This window comes from Kogia breviceps, chromosome 17 (assembly GCF_026419965.1).
Source record: "Kogia breviceps isolate mKogBre1 chromosome 17, mKogBre1 haplotype 1, whole genome shotgun sequence".
NCBI classification, from domain to species: domain Eukaryota; kingdom Metazoa; phylum Chordata; class Mammalia; order Artiodactyla; family Physeteridae; genus Kogia; species Kogia breviceps.
In genome coordinates, this window is record NC_081326.1 from 23,129,613 (window position 1) to 23,149,657 (window position 20,045).

Below are 20,045 nucleotides of genomic sequence, written 5' to 3' on the forward strand. Positions count from 1 at the left end.
TACCACTCTGAATGGGAGGAAAGAGCAACTTCCAAACTGATCAAAAGTTGAAAAACTGCTGTAATGTACAAAGTCATTAAATGTTTCCCTTGACCTATCTATGAAGTGCTGTTTTCATGTCACGGCCACGATCAGGGAGGCTATAGTTTTGTACCCAGTAGAGGAAATGGGTTATTGTGGCTAGCTCTGTTTACCAGGGGTCATCCGGTGTTAGTAAAAGTTTCCTGTGATGTCTTTAAGAATAATCAAATTAGGGCTTCCCTGGTGGTGCAGTGGTTTAGAATCCGCCTGCGGATGCAGGGGACACAGGTTCGTGCCCCAGTCCGGGAAGATCCCACATGCCGCGGAGCGGCTGGGCCCACGAGCCATGGCCGCTGAGCCTGCGCATCCGGAGCCTGTGCTCCGCAATGGGAGAGGCCACAACAGTGAGAGGCCCGCGTACCACAAAAAAAAAAAAAAAAAAAAAAAGAATAATCAAATTAGAAGACTAATCAAATTAGCCAACAAAATCTTTTTCTCAAAATAAAAATAATTTTCTGAAATATCAAAAATTGATACTCATTTGGGGAAAATTAAAATACAGAAAATTATGCTCAAGTCTCACCTCCCCCAATTCTATCATCCAGAAATAAACAGAGTTAACACCTTCTGTGAGCACTCATACTTTCTTCATATTCTTGGGCAAGTTATTCAATCTTTCACTTTTCCCTCATCTATAAAATGGGAACAAAAATAGTACCTATCCCCTAGGGTTGTTTTGAAGATTTACACAATTATTACCTATAAAAACATAGCTTAGTGTATGACAATAAACAGTTAATAAACATTTGCTAATAAAATCACTATATATACATATTTACAGCTAGTATATATATTATTTCCAAAAATGGGATAAAACTACACATGCTATGTTGTAACCTTTCTTCACTCAGTAATATGTTGAGGTCAACTTTCCATGTAGGTAATTGTAGACCTATGTCTATTATTTTAAATTGCTACGTAATATTCTATTATACAAACGCACTCAAATGTTTTAAAAATCTGTTTTTTCCTTTATCTTCCTCACTGGAACATCTTTGTAAATTTTCTTACACTAAGTTCCTAGAAGTGGAAAGTGTCAAATAATACACATTTTTTAAAGTAAGTGTTTTTAATAGCTCAGCTTAAGTTATTTTAAACTCTTTTATAGCTCAGCTTAGCTTAAATTAACTAAAAAAATGTAATTTTAATAATCATATTTGATAGACAAATGAGAGAAACCTGGTGCATGGCTGTATGCTTGGTAGTTGTAAGCACTGACTTTGAGGAAGCAGAACTGACCCACTACTTACTAGCTGCATGACCTTGAACAAGGTCTCAACCACTCTGTGCCTCAGGGGCTCTGTTGCAAAGCAGGAATTCTTTAAAAGGACCTACTTTATAGGTTATTGTGAGAATAAAATGGGACTCTGTATACAATGCACTAAGAATAGTGCCTAGTTCATAGTAGAAGCTCAACAAATATTACTGAACTTTTGTTTACATAGACAGAGTAAAGTAGAAAAGGGAGTAATTATCTACTGAAATTGCTCTTTATGTAACTTAGGAGAAGTGAGAGAAATTTTCACCACTTTCCCCCAAAGAACTATTAAAAACACCTTAATTCATTTTAAATTATTATTTTTCTCTCCCCTTCATTCCATATAGGTTGTTAACTGATTGATGTGGTTCTGATGCCTTGGCAGCCCATGTAAGCAAACCAAATGCTAAGTCTGTAAACACCTCAAGGTTAATAAACTTGAACCTAAGGGAACCTAAGGACAACCCATCACAAACAGCCAACTGGGCTTTTCCCAAGAAGGCAAGCTTAAGCTATAGCCAATCAAGTACTTTCCTTGTTTTGCTTCCAGGTCTTCTCTCTAAGCTCCTATTGGTGGAGGGTTCCTAGCCACTTCCGGTTTGGTGCTACCCAGTTGGAATCTACTTTTGCTCAAATAAACTCTTAAAAATTTTAGCATGCCTCAGTTTATCTTTTAACAACATTGATATAACATCACTGGAGGAAGTGCTTTGATTCGTTTGGTAATAAGGAACCACATCCTCTGAGTGCTCAGGACCTGCTCTTCACAGTGTTGTGGGTCCTGTCAAGCTATTTGCGCTCTGGTTTAAACTCTAAGGCACGAACAGAAAGAAATCTTACCTTTACTTCTGGTGATGCTTGGCAATAGACATAAAAGAAAATTATTTCTTTTGAACACTGAAAAATACCAGCTAAACAAACTTACTCTGCATTGTTCTTTAAATAGGATTTGTTTTCATTTCTAGAACCTACCCTATTAATGTACTTCGGGTAAGCCTGCAGGTGTAAGTTTTAATTAAATTCTTTTTTAAAATATATCTTGATATATTGGTTCAGCCTTCTTCAGACTCTTTCAGTTAATGTTTTTTACTAATGACGTAGACTATTTAAAAAGAAAATGTAGAATTTAACTTTGCATTTAAGTGGCTTCCCAGACCAACATAACTTGGTAAAAACAGAAAAGACTCACACTGAATGTCATAAGCGTTTCTACTTTACCAAAACACGGGAACTACTTGATGTCTTCTTTTAACACAGGAAGATTTCCTTTGTACTTATATAGCCCTGCTCTTGCCAGATCTGCTTGGTCGTGATTGGCAATGAGACTGCCAACAAAGCAGGTTAAAGACCCTGTGGCATCCCGGTCTTTGATCACTAGGCAGGCAGGTAACTCACTGGGCATATTGGGCCCAGCAGTCATCACCTAGAAGTCGTAAGGGAAATGTTGATTTAAGTTGTGTTGTGAATTCCCAGGCTAAAGAAATGGAATGATGCAACCTCTAAGGAGTCTTCTTTGCCCTTCAGGTATAATTCTTAATGAAGCAGAATGGATGATAGAGCAGAGGACCACTCAACATTCATGCATAAGAAAATAATATCAACTACCTTCTTTAGACCTATCCTCAAAGAAAAACATAAAACTCATGAAAATTTTATTTTTTGCTCTCAGTTGACTTCCCTCAGCAGGTGTCTGTTCTCCCCTTCTCACCTGGCTCCCCGCTCACTGAATTGTTACTTGTAGGCAGGACCTTTGCTCATTCATCTTTCTTCAGTAGTAATGTTTTTTGAATAAATGACTCCGCCTCTTGAATTTAGATTGTGATTTGCTTGTGTAGGTAGTGTCTAACATGTTGTTAATGATTACTGTGAAGAGAGAGTTCTTCTATAATTTTTTCACTATATTCATTGGGATCAATAAAGCTGAGTGGGGGAAATAATTTAGTATTTTTGTGGTTTATGAATCATACTTTTACTTTCTGAGTAAATACTGCAAATAGTGATAGACCCAATTGAATATTTGATGATATTGCTTTTTTTCTACTTCTTTCTACTCTCCAAAAATAGATTTATGTTCCTTTCTGTTCACCTGGAGGTTATTTCAAGTACCTTCTCTCCAATTCCCACACACTACCTATGGATGAATAGAGAGTTTGTACCCAAAGGAGGCAAAGATGCTTCAGTATAGACATTTGCTGGCAGTAGAAAGGTCTGACTAAAAGTGATCTCACACACCTCCCAGCCTACTTAGCAAAACAAATATAAATCAGCAGGAAGACTGAGTGGGTCTCTGATGAACCCTGCAGGAACTGTAGATTCAATGATTTATAAGTACAGTTCCCCAATACACAGAAAACTGAAAGAAGTTTTTTCTTCTGTGCTTTTCTGACTATTCCCTGTGTGCTTTCCACTCAAATGTTTTTGCAGTCACATCAACAATTCCAAAATCTAAAATCAACATGAATTCTCTACATGATAAGTACTGAGGGTGCAATTGGAAATGGTAGTTCTAATCTCTGCTCCATGTTACAAGTGGAAATAAATCTTAATCACATTACTATTTCATGGACTCCCCTGTCTTTTGTGATTTCTAAATGAGAAAATCCCTCAGCTTTCCTGTGGAATCAGGAATTTAACAGGAAATCTGTTAAGTCAGGTATTTAACTATCTCTGGGTTATGCTTGTGATTTACCAGAGAAACAGAGAGGCAGACAGATTTCCTGTTTATAGTTTAACACTCCAGACCTAGCCATTTCAAGAGGAAAGAAGGGAAAGTTAGATGTGACAGCACATTATAGTGGCATCTCGTTGTTTTTCATTGTCTGCAAAATTCCTAGGAAAAGGATTTACCTTGACTAATCTGGGTAAACACCTAACCATCTGTTTATTTTCAGACTCAGCATGGATGGAGCCTCTGTGTGCAGAAGATTGGGGTCAGAATTGGCGAAGTTGTACTCCATCATTCATTTATTTTATTCAGCAAACATTTACAAAGCCTCTCCTAGGAGTCAAACACTGTGGCCTGGAAATTTTTTAAATCAAAATATTTTAAGTTAAAAATTTCTTCAGTTGAGCTCTCAGTCTAGAATTGTAGATGTCAATACATTGCTATATTGCAGTGTAACACAGTGGAGGGGGTTATTAAATTCTCCTCCTTTGAGACAGTTCAGAGAAAACAGCATGGGATTGATATCTCTTGAAAGATGATAAAGAATCTATTGGATGGGAAATAAGGTGGGATGGGAAAGATAAAATAAAGATAAAATAAAGATAAAAATAAAGATAAAATACTTATCTCTGTCCACGTGGAACTTTTAGAAGTTTGGGAAGTGGGCAGCTATAATATTAAAATAGCTGCAAACATTTGCAAACATAATAAGGTTATTTGACTATTAATAGCCAATTATCAATATATTAGATACAATGATATAAAATTTAGAAAGAATTAGGATCTTAGAGAGCAGCCAGATCAGACCCCCTTTTTTTTTCTTTTTTTTTTTTTTTTTTTTGCGGTATGTGGGCCTCCCACTGCCGCGGCCTCTCCCGTCGCGGAGCACAGGCTCCGGACGCGCAGGCCCAGCGGCCACGGCCCACGGGCCCAGCCGCTCCGCGGCACGTGGGATCCTCCCGGACCAGGGCACGAACCCGCGTCTCCCGCATCGGCAGGCGGACTCTCAACCACTGCGCCACCAGGGAAGCCCCAGACCCCCTTTTAAAGATGGAGAAACTGGGGCTATGCAATGGTAAATGAGTTACACAAGGTCGCCCAGCTGAGGGGAAATGGAACAAGAATCCAAGCCCGTGACTTCAGATGAAGCATATTATCTATTCCGTTTCCTTTCATTAGTGGAATGTATCAAGAGTGTAATAAAATATATTTGACTTTATTCACTATTTTTAAACAGCTAATCATTTAGGAACCTGATAAATAGAAAAGGTTTTATATACGGTCATTATTTGGAGCACTCTTATACAAAAACAAAAAACTCCAAAAAACCTATGTGCTGAATATAAGGATTCATATTTATGTGTTATGTAAGAATAGACATGATAACATTTTATTTACAAAGCACTTTCACGTGCATCATATTTTTTCCTCCCACATCAAATGTGTGGGGTAGCCATGATTGCCCCCATTGTACACATTAGGAAATTGCAAGTTAGACTTTGTGACAGAATGCCACACAGGTTCTAAGTAGCAAAGTCAGGGTTCAAATCCATGTTTTTCTACTACAGGTGCAGGGTTCTTGCTATTACACTCCCACTGTTTCTCTAACACATGAAATATCCAATAAATACCTGCACCTTTCCAGATCAGTCAGGTATTTAGTAATAGTCTCTGTGACCTAGCAATTTTCTGGAAGCTTTCATGGATACAAAGTAGCTTAGGATGTATCTTACTTTCAACAGTGTACCATCTGGCTGAGGAAGATGGGACTTGAATAAAATGGTATAATATGAGATAGGTTTTAATAAAAAATGAAAATTTGTACCAGATTTAAGTACAGTAAGTATTCTTCAGATGCCAAATTACATCAGGGAAATACAAGCCCTCTGATGATTTATTTTGTAAATCCTAAAATTGAACGCAATCATCAAGTTACTCTACATTAATAACTTATTTAATGCAATTTATATGCATTAATGATGCTTTAATAATCTGAAAAAATACAATTATAGAAGACCAAGAATAATACTAATGTCAAATGACAGATTGTGAAAAAATTCATGTCTGTCTTGAATTTCAGCAAGGGAGTGATATTATTCGGTCTTCTTCATGGATGTGAAACTTTAGACTCTTGTCACAGATCCAATTTTCAATCAAAACCCTTTAACTGCAGAAACATCCATTCTTTGGTGGTGCTGGGATATTCACCTTGCATTACTAGACCAGTTAAAACTGTTGCACAAGTCAGTTACTAAGGGCAGGATTTTATGCTTCAATACATAGTGCCAAAATTCCAGCCCTGAAAACTGGGACCTGAGAACTCTGTATTCCATCACTGATCTTTTCTTTTAATAGACAGTAAAAGGTGAGAAACGCTATTTCAAAATTTAGTCCTGTATTACATTTTCTGAGTAATTTGAACTTACTTTCTAAATTCTGCTGAAAGATGATTTATATTTTGTGAAGGTTTAGCATTATTTTACAGTTTGTTTTCCCTGTTGATCCACATTTTGCTATTTTTAAACCTTCATTTTTCCATATGTCGTGGATAATGGCCAATTATGTTGCCTCCTGTGGAAATAACAAAGATAAGAGGTAAACACTGGCTTCCCTTAGGAAGGACTTGATTACATCTGAGTTGAATTTTATGGTAGTATTTTCACTACCTGTTGTTATTTAGGGTCACATTGGGGACATTTGGTACTCCTGACTTTGATGACATTTTACTCCATTTTAATTGATAACCATGTGAGGAACTACCTTAAATGTTTAACTTCGGGAGACTTTGGCACAGTGGTTCTCAAGCTGGTCACACTGGAATCTCCTGGTGTTTTAAGAAAAATACTGTTGCTTGGGTCTCACTTATCAATCACCCATAGATTATGACTCAACAAGCCTGTGGTGCAATCTTCATATTGGGATGTTTAAAAACTTCCAGATGATTCTAACGTGCAGCCATATTTACAGAGGTACCACTTGGTTTAGAAGAAATCATCCTAAAAGCTAAGCAGCAATGTCTTTTTAGGAAGTCACCAGGTAAATCTTTAGTCAAGAACTAGAAATAACATGAAACCAAGACTCTCACGAGTAAAATCCAAGTACTATGCTACTTCTAGTCAGTAGGGTGTTAGTAAGTGTTTAAAACCATCTCCTCAAGAAACAGCTCTAATTGGTTGTGTTTTGCCTCTTTCTCTGGTGTAAATATTCCCATCATGGCTGATTTCTTTCTTTCTTTTTTTTTTTTTTTGGCCACGCAGCTTGTGGGATCTTAGTTACTTCATGGACCAGGGGTGAACCTGGGGCCCTCGTCTGTGAAAGTGCAGAGTCCTAAGCGCTGTACCGCCAGGGAATTCCCAGCATCATGGCTGATTTCAACCTACCAATGTTTTAACAACCGGCTTGCCAAATTCCTGAAAATCTATCAGCTCTTATGAAACAATTTGAGTTAGCTCCAGCACACCACTGCTGCTAAGAGAACGACTTCCAAGAGAATGACATCAGAGAAGTTATTTACCCTTTTGGGATTAAATGTATTTATTTAGGCCTTGTTTAGGTTAGAGTAGATAATCATGAATTGCCATCTTAAAAAGTTGCTTAGATTAGCAGAGGTATATAACAATAGTTGTTATATCACTCTATATATACTTCTATGCCTAGAAGTATCACAGTACTTGGATTTTACTAGTGAGAGTCTTGGTTTCATGTTGACCATAGTATTTCTAGTTCTCGACTAAAGATTTACCTGGTGATTTCTTAAAAAGACATTGCAGCTTTTTGATTGCTTTTACTTTTGTGTAAATAATATTCTTAATGAAGTTAGTCACTTGGTGTGCAAATCAATATCAACAGCTCTGAGATCCTGGAAATTTCTCCTCATTTTGGGATCCCGTGAAGCCCTCATCTATTTGAACATCATGTGCATTACTAGATAAATAATAATAACAAAAGATACTTCTATAATGCTTTTCCTGTGCCATGCACTGTTCAAAACACTTTACATATATTAACGTATTTATTATTCACACTCCTTGAGGTATGCTCTATTATTGACCTTATTTTTACAGGTAAAAATACTGAGGATCTGAGAGGTGAAGTAACTTGCCCAATGACACACAGCTAGTAAGTAGCAAATTGGAATTTGACCTAGGCAGTCTGACCGCTCTTAACCAGCTTATATCAAAACCAACTAGAGAATCACAATTATTTTCTGAGACTATTTTTGAATACTACAGAACTCTAGTGGTTTATTTTCCCCCTCTCCTCTCTCTGGTTGTTAGAAGATCTTTTTCAAATCTAACAATATGTTATCACCTGCTGAAATAATTATTTTATTTTCCTCATTATCAGTGTAATTCCACTTTTCCTGTTATGAAAGCAAAAGTACCCATGATTTTTGAATAGTAGTGCAATTATATTTATCGAGGAATACTCCTTTATGGTTAGTCATATTACCACAAACCTCTAAAAATCGCACCATAGTTTTTAAACTCTCCTTTTTTGTGAGTTAATCTAGCTGGAGCCAAAGAAATAAAACCCCACCCTGGTTATGATGCCTCCCAGACGTATTGGCTGAATGCCAAGAGGCAGAGAAAGACCAAGTGCAGCCTAAACAAAATTGTTTGGAAATAACTTCAAACTTGCATAAAATTTCAAGAATCAGACTAATTCAAAGAGAACACATACAGCTTTTACTCAGATTCATCTGTTGTTAAATTTTACCCCGTTTGCTTTATCAATTGCTCTCTTTCTGTATGCATGTACTTATTGTGTGTCACACACCCAACACTTTTTTCTAAATTTTTTGAGAGTAAATTGTATACTTTATTGGCTCATTACTCCAAAATAGTTCAGTGTATATTTCCCAAGAATAGGGGGATTCTCTTACATAATCACAGTAAACTTCTGTGTAATTTACAACTTATATTCCAATTTGCCAATTAACCTAATATTGTCCTTTGGAGTATTTATTTTATCTCTAGTGCAGGATCCAGTCCGGGATAACTTATTGCGTTTAGTTGTCATGTATTTTTAGTATAATTTAATCTGGAACATTTCCATAGAGCCTTTCTTTGTCTTCTATGACACTGACATTTTTGAAGAATGCAATGTAACACCTCCTCCCCTTTTTAAGAGAACATTCCTCATTTGGAATTTGTCTGCTGTTTCCTCATGATTAGATCTAGATAAGGATTCCAGGCCAGAATACTGCATAAGCCATGTTGCTTCCTTCTCAGGGTAACACATTTGAAGGCACATGGTTTTTATCTACCCTCATTGATCAGGTTAATTTTGATTACTCAGTAAAGAGGTGGTACAGTTTTTCTACTGCATGGTTACTATTTTTTTCCCCTTGTAACTAATAAGTAATCTGTGTGGAGGTATTTTAAGACGAACCTAATATCCTGCTCCTAATCAAAATTTTGCTCTAGCTTTTACCTCCATTGACAATTCTTGCCTGAGCCAATATTGACTGTGATGGTTGAAAAAATGACAATTTTTCCAGTCCCAGCACCTTTTCCACATTTACCAGTCAGCCTATGACAGTCTACTGTAAGGAAGATACTTCCTTCTCTCTCTAGTATGTATTCATGGTTTCTTCTTTGTCTCCTCAGTGTTCTATAATTTACAATTTTTCTCTATTATTTTCTTCTCAAATTGTCCCAGTTTTGTCCAGTTGAGAGCACCCTCAAGCTGACTCTGATATTTTGGTGACATATCTCTATTATTTTGGGGGAAAGCTTCCTTAATTTCTGGCATAAAAAGATATTTCAGGCTTACGTTGTACCTACCCTGCTCTCACATCAGAATCAGCCATTTCTCCAAGGAACCATCGTTCTTTTTAGTGGAGAATATATTAGACACCAAGATCTGAGTGCTGGGTGTACTCATTCCTACTGAGATGTCTTTGCTTGTAAGCTCTTAAGGTAGACAGAGCTACGAAATATATGCATGTGTATACACATACCCATACATATGAATTTACATCTATTCCAGTCCATTTGCACACAGTTCTTTCTTGCCTTCTCTCTGTCATATTTGTATGTGCCTTCTTCCAGAAGGAAAATTCTAGCTCCTAACAACATCAAAATATTTTCTCATTTGTTCAATCATGTAATATATCTGAAATAGTTTTGTTACCTGGGCAGAGTGGTCCCTTATTCCTGCCTGTCAAAAATCAGCTGGACCCAGTAATTCCATGCCTAGTTAATATTCAAAAGAAAAGGAATTCATGTTTCCACAAACAGCCTTATACAAGAATGTTTATAGCAGCTTTATTTATAGAAGCCGAAAACTGGAAATAACTCAATTATCTTAAGAGAAGACGGGATAAGTAAACTGTGATATATTCATGCAATGGAATACTACTCAGCAATAAAAAGGAACAAATTAATGTTGCATGCAACAATATGGATGAATTTCCAAAACATTATGCTGACTTTAAAAAAGCAAACAGAAAAGAGCACATAATGTATGATCCGATTTATACGAAGTTTGAGAACAGGCAAAACTAGTCTACAGTGATAGAAACTAAATCACTACTTGCTTTTGTTGGAGCTGGGACAGGGCAGGACATTGACTGGGAAGGAGTGTGAGATGACTGGGAAGGAGTGTGAGAAAACATTCTGGGATTAGGGAAATGTACTATATCTTGATCAGGATGCGAATTATATGGATGCATACATTTGTCACAATTCTATCTTTAATATCTGTTCATTTCACTATCTGTAAATTAACCCTCAGTTGTTTTTTTCTTTTGCGGTACGCGGGCCTCTCACCGCTGTGGCCTCTCCCGTTGCGGAGCACAGGCTCCGGACGCGCAGGCTCAGCGGCCATGGCTCACGGGCCCAGCCGCTCCAGGGTATGTGGGATCTTCCCGGACCGGGGCACGAACCGGTGTCCCCTGCATCGACAGGTGGACTCTCAACCACTGCGCCACCAGGGAAGCCCTAACCCTCAGTTTTTAAATTGGCTGTAGTAGCAGCTGCCCTTTTTAGCTGAAGCTAGAACTCCTCATTGTAAAACAACTCCTTCTTCTAGTCTGCTTCACTTCTGATCCTCTAAACCCATTACTCTCCTGGTCCCTGATGGCATTTGAGTTTGCTACCCCAATCAATATATTTACTTCCTTTTACTATCATTTCAGATATTTAAAATACAACATAAGTTAGAACTTCACAGATAATTAAATGACATTATCCATTCTTTAGGTCTGACCAATATACACACTTTAATCTTTAATAAAGTAATGACGTGCATACACATTGAAAATGTTTAAATAACACTGAAATTTAGATTAATCCTCAGTTTAGGCCTTTGCTTATCTGATCTATTAAGACAAAAGCGAAAACAAACAAAGTGCAGGGTAGTCAGGACTCGCCAATGGAAATAGCTGATTTCCAACATCAAATGATCAAATATCGCTTCAATGAGGAAACAACTTTCTCAGACCTTCTCATAAATTCTGGTGCAGACCACGTCCTTCATCTTACATTCCTTAAAAGAAAGAGAGATTAATTAAATATCTAAAACTCAAACTAGGTGACAGCAAATTTGTAATAATAACAGACATTGTAAGCAATCTCATTAGATTAAACTCAGAAAGAAATACATTATCAGTATGTCAGTCTCCAGGAATTTGGAATCATGATCATTGAAACAGGGGAAACAGTTTTAAAGCTGATCTAAGTTTCAGCAGAGGTATATTTTTTAAGTGGCAAGTTTTCATGCATAATTGGCACAGATTTAAATCTACTAAAACAGTAGTTTTCAAAACTATTTGCACATCTGCATTACTTGGGGAACATTGAAAAATGCTGATGGCTCCTCCTCCCCCAAGAGATGTGCATTCAGTTGATCTGTATTGGGGCCCCCATATTGGTATTTACTCCCCATGTAAATCTGCTGTGGAGCTAATGATAAAGCTCCTCTGTACTAAAGAAAAGAATGTTCAAAGAACCACATAAATCTATCTATAGTCAATGTGTGTGTTTATTAGTAAGAACAGAACCTTAGACTTAAAAAAATTGTTAGAGGTCATCTCATATAACCTTTGTCATCATTTTTATTTGCCAACTACAAAAGGTCTCCAATGGCCTAAGCTTGAGTTGTTGACATGTTTTAGTCTAAGTTACTATGGATTCTTGAAAACGAAATGCCTAGCTATCTACAAATATTCTACAATTGACTGGGGATGTGCTTTGCTTTTAAAACTTAGATTTGCTTTTCTCCTTGTGTGTCTAAACTAATGAGGTTTATCCATACTTTTTTTAAAAAAATCATTTTTAGGTGTTGTTATTTCTAAAATAACAAATGGGTTGTATCATTTCTAAATTCTTGAATCTGAGCCTGAAGTACCTGTAGATGAGTCTTTATAGTTCAAACATCACCCAAACATTAACTCTGACTTTATTCTTAGCCATTCTTATCCATTTGTATTGCAAAGAAAAGAGAATATTTTGAAACTAATATAAGCCTTTTCTCTATTTAAATATTTATGTATTTAGAGTAAAATTACTCTTACCACTACCATTTTTCCGTCCACCAACTTTCTCTTTATCGTTGTCTCTTTGCCATCCCATTTCTGTACTTGATTCAACGAGCCTCTTGCCAAAGTTACAACGCTCTGCAAAGATAGGTTTACATAATTGACTTGCTTGGACTCTGGTTGATTAAAGAAGCAGTTCATTCAGTATTGAATCATTTTCATAACAGATGTTTTATGAGGCACATTCATTTTCAACAGAAGGGAGTGGTCTACCCTTTTGAATTCTAGTAGGAGTAATCTTCTCTCTCAAAGTAGTAGATTGCACCAAATTTGAAGAGAAACAATTAAGTTTACCTTTGTTTTTCTATTGTCAGCTGTGGTTTCTTCAAATTCCTGGCCTAGCTTGAAGGAGATCTCTGTATCTTTAAAGGTACTTTCAGTTCTTATAGTTATAATATCCCCTTTTTTGCTGATGATCACTCTTGGTTTGGCCAAATCTCCCAGTTTTCTGGTGGCTAATCCCACACCTGAAAATCAAGATACTGTTAGAATTTTGTTGACCAAGAGAACCTCTACCTAAAAGGACTATGGGTGGCCATATTTTATGCTCAGCTGTGCCTCAGCTGTGTAGATGGCAGGTAATATCACTTACTGCTAAGGACCTTCTCCCATGTTTCATCACCTAATGGAAACACATGTCCATGGACTTGGATATTTTAAGTTTTGTTATTACAAAAGTAATGCCTGCAGATTTTAAAGTTAAAAGTGTTTAGCTTGAATAGTGCAAGTCATCTATTTTTACCACATCCAAACCCATGATTCATTATAAACTACTAATTATAGTTTTTTTTGTTTGTTTGTTTTTTTGTTTTTTTTTTTTTTGTGGTACGCGGGCCTCTCACTGTTGTGGCCTCTCCCGTTGCGGAGCACAGGCTCCAGACGCGCAGGCTCAGCTGCCGTGGCTCACGGGCCCAGCCGCTCCGCGGCATGTGGAATCTTCCCGGACTGGGGCACGAACCCGTGTCCCCTGCATTGGCAGGCGGATTCTCAACCACTGTGCCACCAGGGAAGCCCCCTAATTATAGTTTTATATGGATCATTCCAGGCATTTTAGTTTGTACGCATAAATATTGTAGATATATTTTTAAAATGAGACTATGACTTATACATGCTATTCTATGATTTTTTCCCTCAGTAATATATTATGGATATTGAAAAGTATTCCTCCCATATCCTTGATAGAAGCTCATTTCTGAAATTTTGTTGTAGCCCCTAAAATGATCTGTACAATTATAAATGATCATAGATAAATAAAATAATTTTTTTTAAAAAATTTCTGCATTTGAAAACAAAACAAAATTACTCTTAAGTATTATTACTATATTACCCAAGATTATATAGAAATACATGGAAAAATAGAAATGTCAAATGAGAGAGATACATGAAGAAAAAACTAGATATATAAATATACATATATTTACATTTATATATACATAAAGAAGTGTGAAGAGTTAGAGCCAATAAAGGATTGTGAACTATACTCTTTCTTATAATTCTGATTAATCTTTTTTATTTGATATGATTTAGGACAATGCTTTTCAAACTAAACCTCTATGATAGAGACTAAGAATCTACATTTTACCAACACCCCCAGGTGTCCTTATGTACTCTAAAATTTGAAAATGACACAATTAGGTAGTCTTTCATTGAGACTTTCTTATATTGTATTTTGCTTCTTCCTCAGCTATAAAGTGAAGTCCATAAATTTAACCAATCTTATGCTATGGATCTATTCCCATAAGTTCCCATAGTTTTCAAGACAACACAACATGATTTTGCTCATTTTATCTAAAAATAGAACCCTTCTTATATGCTTTCTGAACAGGTAAAATTACAAGTACTTTGATGAGCATAGCGATCTGAGGTCATTGGCTTCACTCTCTACTTATTTATACAGCTCTGGAAATTTTCCAAAGATTCTTCACACCTTTGTGCTCATATGTATGGAAAATTCTCTAGAAATAATAGCGAATAAAGTTGCTATACTAATGACTAGACTTTCCATCTCCATCCACTGTTCCAACTCCAGGAAATCCTGATGTTAGTGTAACTGAGTTTGAGTTCACTGCCACAACACCCTTCTTTTTCTCTCAATAACTTTCCTAGTCTGTGAATATCCTGCTTTATGAAGCATTCACTTTTTACAAACTCTTTATCCACATAGTTATGTAATAACAGACAACCTAGAGGTAGAGACAGAAAAATTCTGGTTAAGCTAAGCATCAAATTTTAAATTGAGGTTTTCCATTAACTTTAGTATATTCAACTCTTTATTTCATGAGCACTTTAGCTGTTGTAAATCTAACTTTTAGGAAAGCCAGAAAATAGGTTGACTAAGCTTCTAAGATTTCTTTCCTCCAGGTTTGGAACAAAAACCCTATTGATATGAAACTGCCTTTGAAATCAGTGAGCACTCTAATGCATTTAAGCAGCTCTTATCTGAGTTAAAATCTATTAAAATTGCCACAAATAAAATGCAAATAAATTATCTGATTGACACAACAGAAGATTAATCCCAGAAGAGGATCGTACTTCAACCTGTGCAAACTCCCAGACTCCTGGAAAAGGAGTTAGAAGGAAATAGTCATGCATCTTTTTCAAAAAGGATCCTCTCAATTAGAACAACAGAGAACATTTCTTACCCAGAGCTTTCATGTAATCATCAAAGTTCTCACTGGAGACAAGTTTCCAGGTGCCTAAGAATTTGTTGCTCATTGTGATGTAGGAGAATTCAACACAGTGGTAAGTGAGATTCAGGAGACTCAAATGAGATGCTGAAGTCTCAGAAGATTCTTTTCAAAGATGTCCACAGCATGTGACTCTCACAGAGACCCAATGGGGAAAAGCAGTGTCAGGACTGGGCAATGAATGGCTCTTCAATCATCCACTGGGACAAAAGAGAACCTCACATAATGTCTCCTTCAGTCTCCAAAAATGTTTATAAAAATCAATGACAGTACTATTTGAACCTTCAAAAAATTTTTGGTTGCTCTTACATTTTTAAGAAGTGCTTAGGTCCTTAATGCTTTGGAAAAGAGTCCATCAGTTGAGTCCTATACCAAATTAAATTATATGAACATGAATGAATGAATGTGTGTGTGTGTGTGTGTGTGTGTGTGTGTATTTAGGCATCTTGTTCACTCTCAATCCTGAGTCTGCACAATTAAGAATTCTTATTGAAAGAGAATAAAGAGATGAAAAAATGTCCATGAGTATTGTGATAACTGCCTCAAATATGTTGTGGGAGAGAAATGCAAGGGAGCAGTGTGAGGAAGTATTCATAGGTAAGGGAGGCTTGGCATAGTTGGCATATCCAAGGCAGTCAGAGTAGGCAGACAATACGGTCAGTCTATTACAGCAGAACACAGAAATTGCTTTCATGGGTGAACAAAAAGTAGCACTATAACACACTCTTTGACCACAGCAAAGATTTTCATCTTAAAAAAACCTTAGTTCCAAATTAAGCAGGTTCTTGGTTAATACAACAACATTGAGTTTAAGTCCTTTAAAATAAATCTATAATTTTAGAAAGGATTTTCTACAAAAATAATATTAATATATATTGAGAGCTCAATAGTCACTGTGCTAAGTGCTTAATATAGATTATTTCATTTGATTCTCCAACAACTCCAAGAGTAAGGCATTATTATTATATCCATTTTACCAATGAGAATACTGAAGCTTGGGGAGGTTAGGTAACTTCTGTCCAAAACTTGAATAACGTGAGGTAGGATTTGAACCTGGTATTTTTTCTTAGTGCATAGATGTTAGACCATTACCTTACACTGCTCCTGCTATAATATGTGTGCTGGAGGCCCTGGCCAAAGATCAGGCGATACTGACATCACTATGGATAGAGACGCTCATTCTTTGCTGAAAAAGCAAGAGAAATGAAAATCAAGGGATGAGAGACATCTAGGTTATATGATACATCAAAGTCCCAGTCTTTGACCAATGGGAGCAAATACGAAACCACTTTGAACATAAGTGTTACTCTTGGGAATGCCAAGTTGATGCCATAACCTTTCCTAGAAGTTTTTCTACATTGACATTAATCCTGGCCTTGAGACAACTGATATTACCAGGTTTTATATATTTAGTACACAGTTTGGCACTCTTCACAATAATGAAAATAACCCATTATCGATTTACCCATAGCAGGTAGAATCACTGATCTCTAGGGCTCAGGTTACCAATGCCATAGCTGCACCATAACCATTGCAATTATGTGGTTAGGGTCCAAGTTGGGTAAAAAATGTAGAATTATACACAGTGAGTCCAAGTGTCATCTTAAATTACTTGTGCCTGTATAACTCATGATGGGAACGAAATAGTGACTAGAAAGATTCCTCAGTTAACTAGCTAACCCAATCCTAGACCCAGGAGAATGTAACTGGAGAGAGTACATTGTACTGGGATGTAAGATACAACTATGAAAGAAAGGGCTGTTGATTAGTAGAATATGTTATTTTCCAAAACACTTAATAAAAATGAATAATGCTATGACTGTGTCTTTAAAAATTTAGGTATTCTGCCTAAACCTATGAAGGACCTTCAAACTTTCCCAATTGAGCTGAGCCCTTGTATCAGGAGGGATTCATTCAGGAAAGCTGTGTGAATTTTCAGCAGATCTTGTTTTGTACATAAGAATAGCAGTGGAGCTTAAAATATAAACATTGAGCTATATATTGGCTTTGAAGCAATTTTAGACAAAGAAAAAATTTTATATTTTAGGATTGTCAACAATGTACCTGACTTCTGGAATTGGCCAAGATGAAATTCTGAGGCCCATGTATGAGTCAAAGGCACAGATCAAAGCAATAAGAGAAGATACTGGCTTGAGATTTTTAAGTCACTCCTAGATAAGAAAGTCATCAATATCCTATTGAGAAAGGATTGATAATAAATATCAGAACCACATTATAATTAGACATATACATTTACACTTGAACTAAATGTTTGTAAAATGGACATTGTCTCTCTACAGTGTGAGTTCATCTTTCAGTGATTTATTGCCTATATAAATTCTCAAGATAAAATAAGCTACTAGAATGATACACTGAAAAGAAAATCCAGAAGTCCAAACAAAATGGATAAGTAAAGCTTGCTCTATATAAAATATCCTTACATATTGTCATCAAGCTATATCCAATTGTATATTTGAAAAGTGATAATCATCCTGTAGTGCAAAACAAAGAATTCATGATCCTCCACTTAATACCAAAGATGTGACTCCATTTATTCCATTCATTTAACTGCAAAAACATTGAGAGCCTACTAAGTACTAGGCACACTTCAAGGTGCTGGTTAAACATCATTGAACAAGATTCCATGCCCTCAAGGAACTTATATTGTATTCATGACTTGATAAAGACTTCAAGAAAGAAATTTTAATTCTAGTGAGTCTGAAATTATCTGTAAAATAGAAATATTGTGATAATAATTGGTGCAGAAAAATCATATAATATAATACTAGAAAAAATAACCCCAAAATGATCATTTTAAAAAAATTGAGAAAATAGAAATAAATCTTAGAATTTTCACTTCCTCATGATAGATGAGGAAAGTAAACTAATTTTCCAACTGTGACATCTAAAAAATGGACAAAATTATAAAAAATTTCTTCAAGAGATCAGAGAGATAAAAAAGGCAGAGAAAAATTCAGGGTCTAAGATTTGGGCAAATAAGGAAAACCAGGGAAACAGGCCCAACAATTAAGGCTGCTGCCCTTATGGCAATCTATGAATTCTGCAAGAGGCAGATGAAAGGCAAAATCTGAGGGACATTTATGACATTGTTTCAGGGTTAGGGGAACAATGAGGGAGAGTCCTGGTTAATCATATTTTAGTTTGGGACTTTGAAAGGCTGCTATACAGGAGGAAAGATGAAAAAGAAATAGACCTGTCTAATACAAATTCAACTCTTAAAATTAGTTTACTGTGATCTGGGACAGCTAGTGAACTTGGTTACCAGTAAGAGACAAACATAAACTCTCTGCATAAGAAGATAATGTCACTCTAGTATTAAATTTATTTCTACAAATTTTCATCCACATCACGAATCAAAAATAAATAGAACAAAAAGAGACAGAAAAATATGCTCAAAAAGAAACAACAACGGAAATAGATAATCAACAAGACAGATGTTAATAAAATAAAAACAAACATATTATAGAAAATATCATCAAAACTAAAAGTTTTAAAAAGACTAATACAATTGACAAACTCTTATCAAGATGGATTTAAAAATAGAGAAGGCATGGCGGGCTTCCCTGGTGGCACAGTGGTTGAGAATCCGCCTGCCGATGCAGGGGACACGGGTTCGTGTCCCGGTCCGGGAAGATCCCACATGCCACAGAGCGGCTGGGCCCATGAGCCATGGCCGCTGAGCCTGCGCATCTGGAGCCTGTGCTCCGCAATGGGAGAGGCCACAACAGTGAGAGGCCTGCATACCGCAAAAAAAAAAAAAAAAAAAAATAGAGAAGGCAAAAGTTATTGAATGCAAGTATAAAAAAGGGTATATCAGTATATCCTAGAGTTATTAAAAAGATCATAATATAATGAACTACTTCATGCCAATAAATTTGAAAAATTAAAAAAAATTATAAATTCTTTAGAACACAATTTACCAAAAATGATACAAGATGAAGTAAAAGTGTAAATATTCCCAAATCCATTAATATTTAATCTATAAATAAATTTTCTCCCACAGAGATACTCCAGGCCTGTAGGCTCCACCCATGAATTCATACAAATATTTAAGGAAAAAGTAACACCAATCTTACACAAAATCTTCCGGAGAATAGAATAGGTGCTACTAATTTCCTCCTTGCTTTTAGCAAGGTCTTTACACATACTGTTCACTTTTCCTGGAATGTCTAACCACTCCTATATGATTAATCCTTAACTCTCAGCTCAATCATGCTTTCCTACCTTTGTGTTGACAACCTTTAGATTCAACTCAATCATCTTTACTAAACTTTTCTAATGTACACTCGTTTTATAATTACTGCAATCAGCAGATATAGAAGGAGAAACTGACAATAATACAGTAATAGTAGGGGACTTTAACACTCCACTTACATCAATGGACATATCATCCAAACAGAAAATCAATAAGGCAACAGTGGTCTTAAATGATACATTAGATCAGGTGGACTTAATAAATATCTACAGGACATCACATCCCAAAACAGCAGAATACACATTTTTTTCAAGTGCACATGGAGGGTTCTCTAGAATAGATCACATGCTAGGTCACAACACAAGTCTCAATAAATTAAAGAGGACAAAAATTATACCAAGCATTTTTTCTGACCACCATGGTATGAAACTAGAAATCAACTCCAGAGAGAAGAATGGGAAAAAACAAACACCTGGAGACTAAACAACATGCTACTAAAAAAAAAAAACCCAATGAATCAATGAAGAAATCAAAGACAAAATCAGAAAATACCTTGAGACAGATGAAAATGGAAACACAACACTCCAAAATCT

The 20,045-nt window shown here is 36.1% G+C and overlaps 1 protein-coding gene across 1 annotated transcript; it reads right to left on the reverse strand.

Moving 5' to 3' along the window:
• Positions 1–10,261: 10,261 nt before the first annotated feature.
• LOC131744237 (myelin P2 protein) lies at positions 10,262–15,353 on the reverse strand. The gene is made up of 4 exons (XM_059043604.2): positions 15,192–15,353; positions 12,844–13,016; positions 12,526–12,627; positions 10,262–11,498 (listed from the first exon to the last, which is right to left on the reverse strand). Exons 1-4 carry the CDS (start codon positions 15,262–15,264, stop codon positions 11,448–11,450), a joined length of 399 nt encoding a protein of 132 aa, XP_058899587.1. The 5' UTR covers positions 15,265–15,353; the 3' UTR covers positions 10,262–11,447.
• Positions 15,354–20,045: the final 4,692 nt, after the last annotated feature.

Bases quoted from the DNA above. Each gene is read 5' to 3' on its own strand.
- LOC131744237 (XM_059043604.2), bottom strand. From the start codon at position 15,264: ATGAGCAACAAATTCTTAGGCACCTGGAAACTTGTCTCCAGTGAGAAC. The intron at 12,628-12,843 runs GTAAACTTAATT...CTATCTTTGCAG, and splicing joins CTGACAATAGAAAAACAAAG to AGCGTTGTAACTTTGGCAAG. The intron at 11,499-12,525 runs GTAAGAGTAATT...CTTTCTTTTAAG, and splicing joins TGGACGGAAAAATGGTAGTG to GAATGTAAGATGAAGGACGT.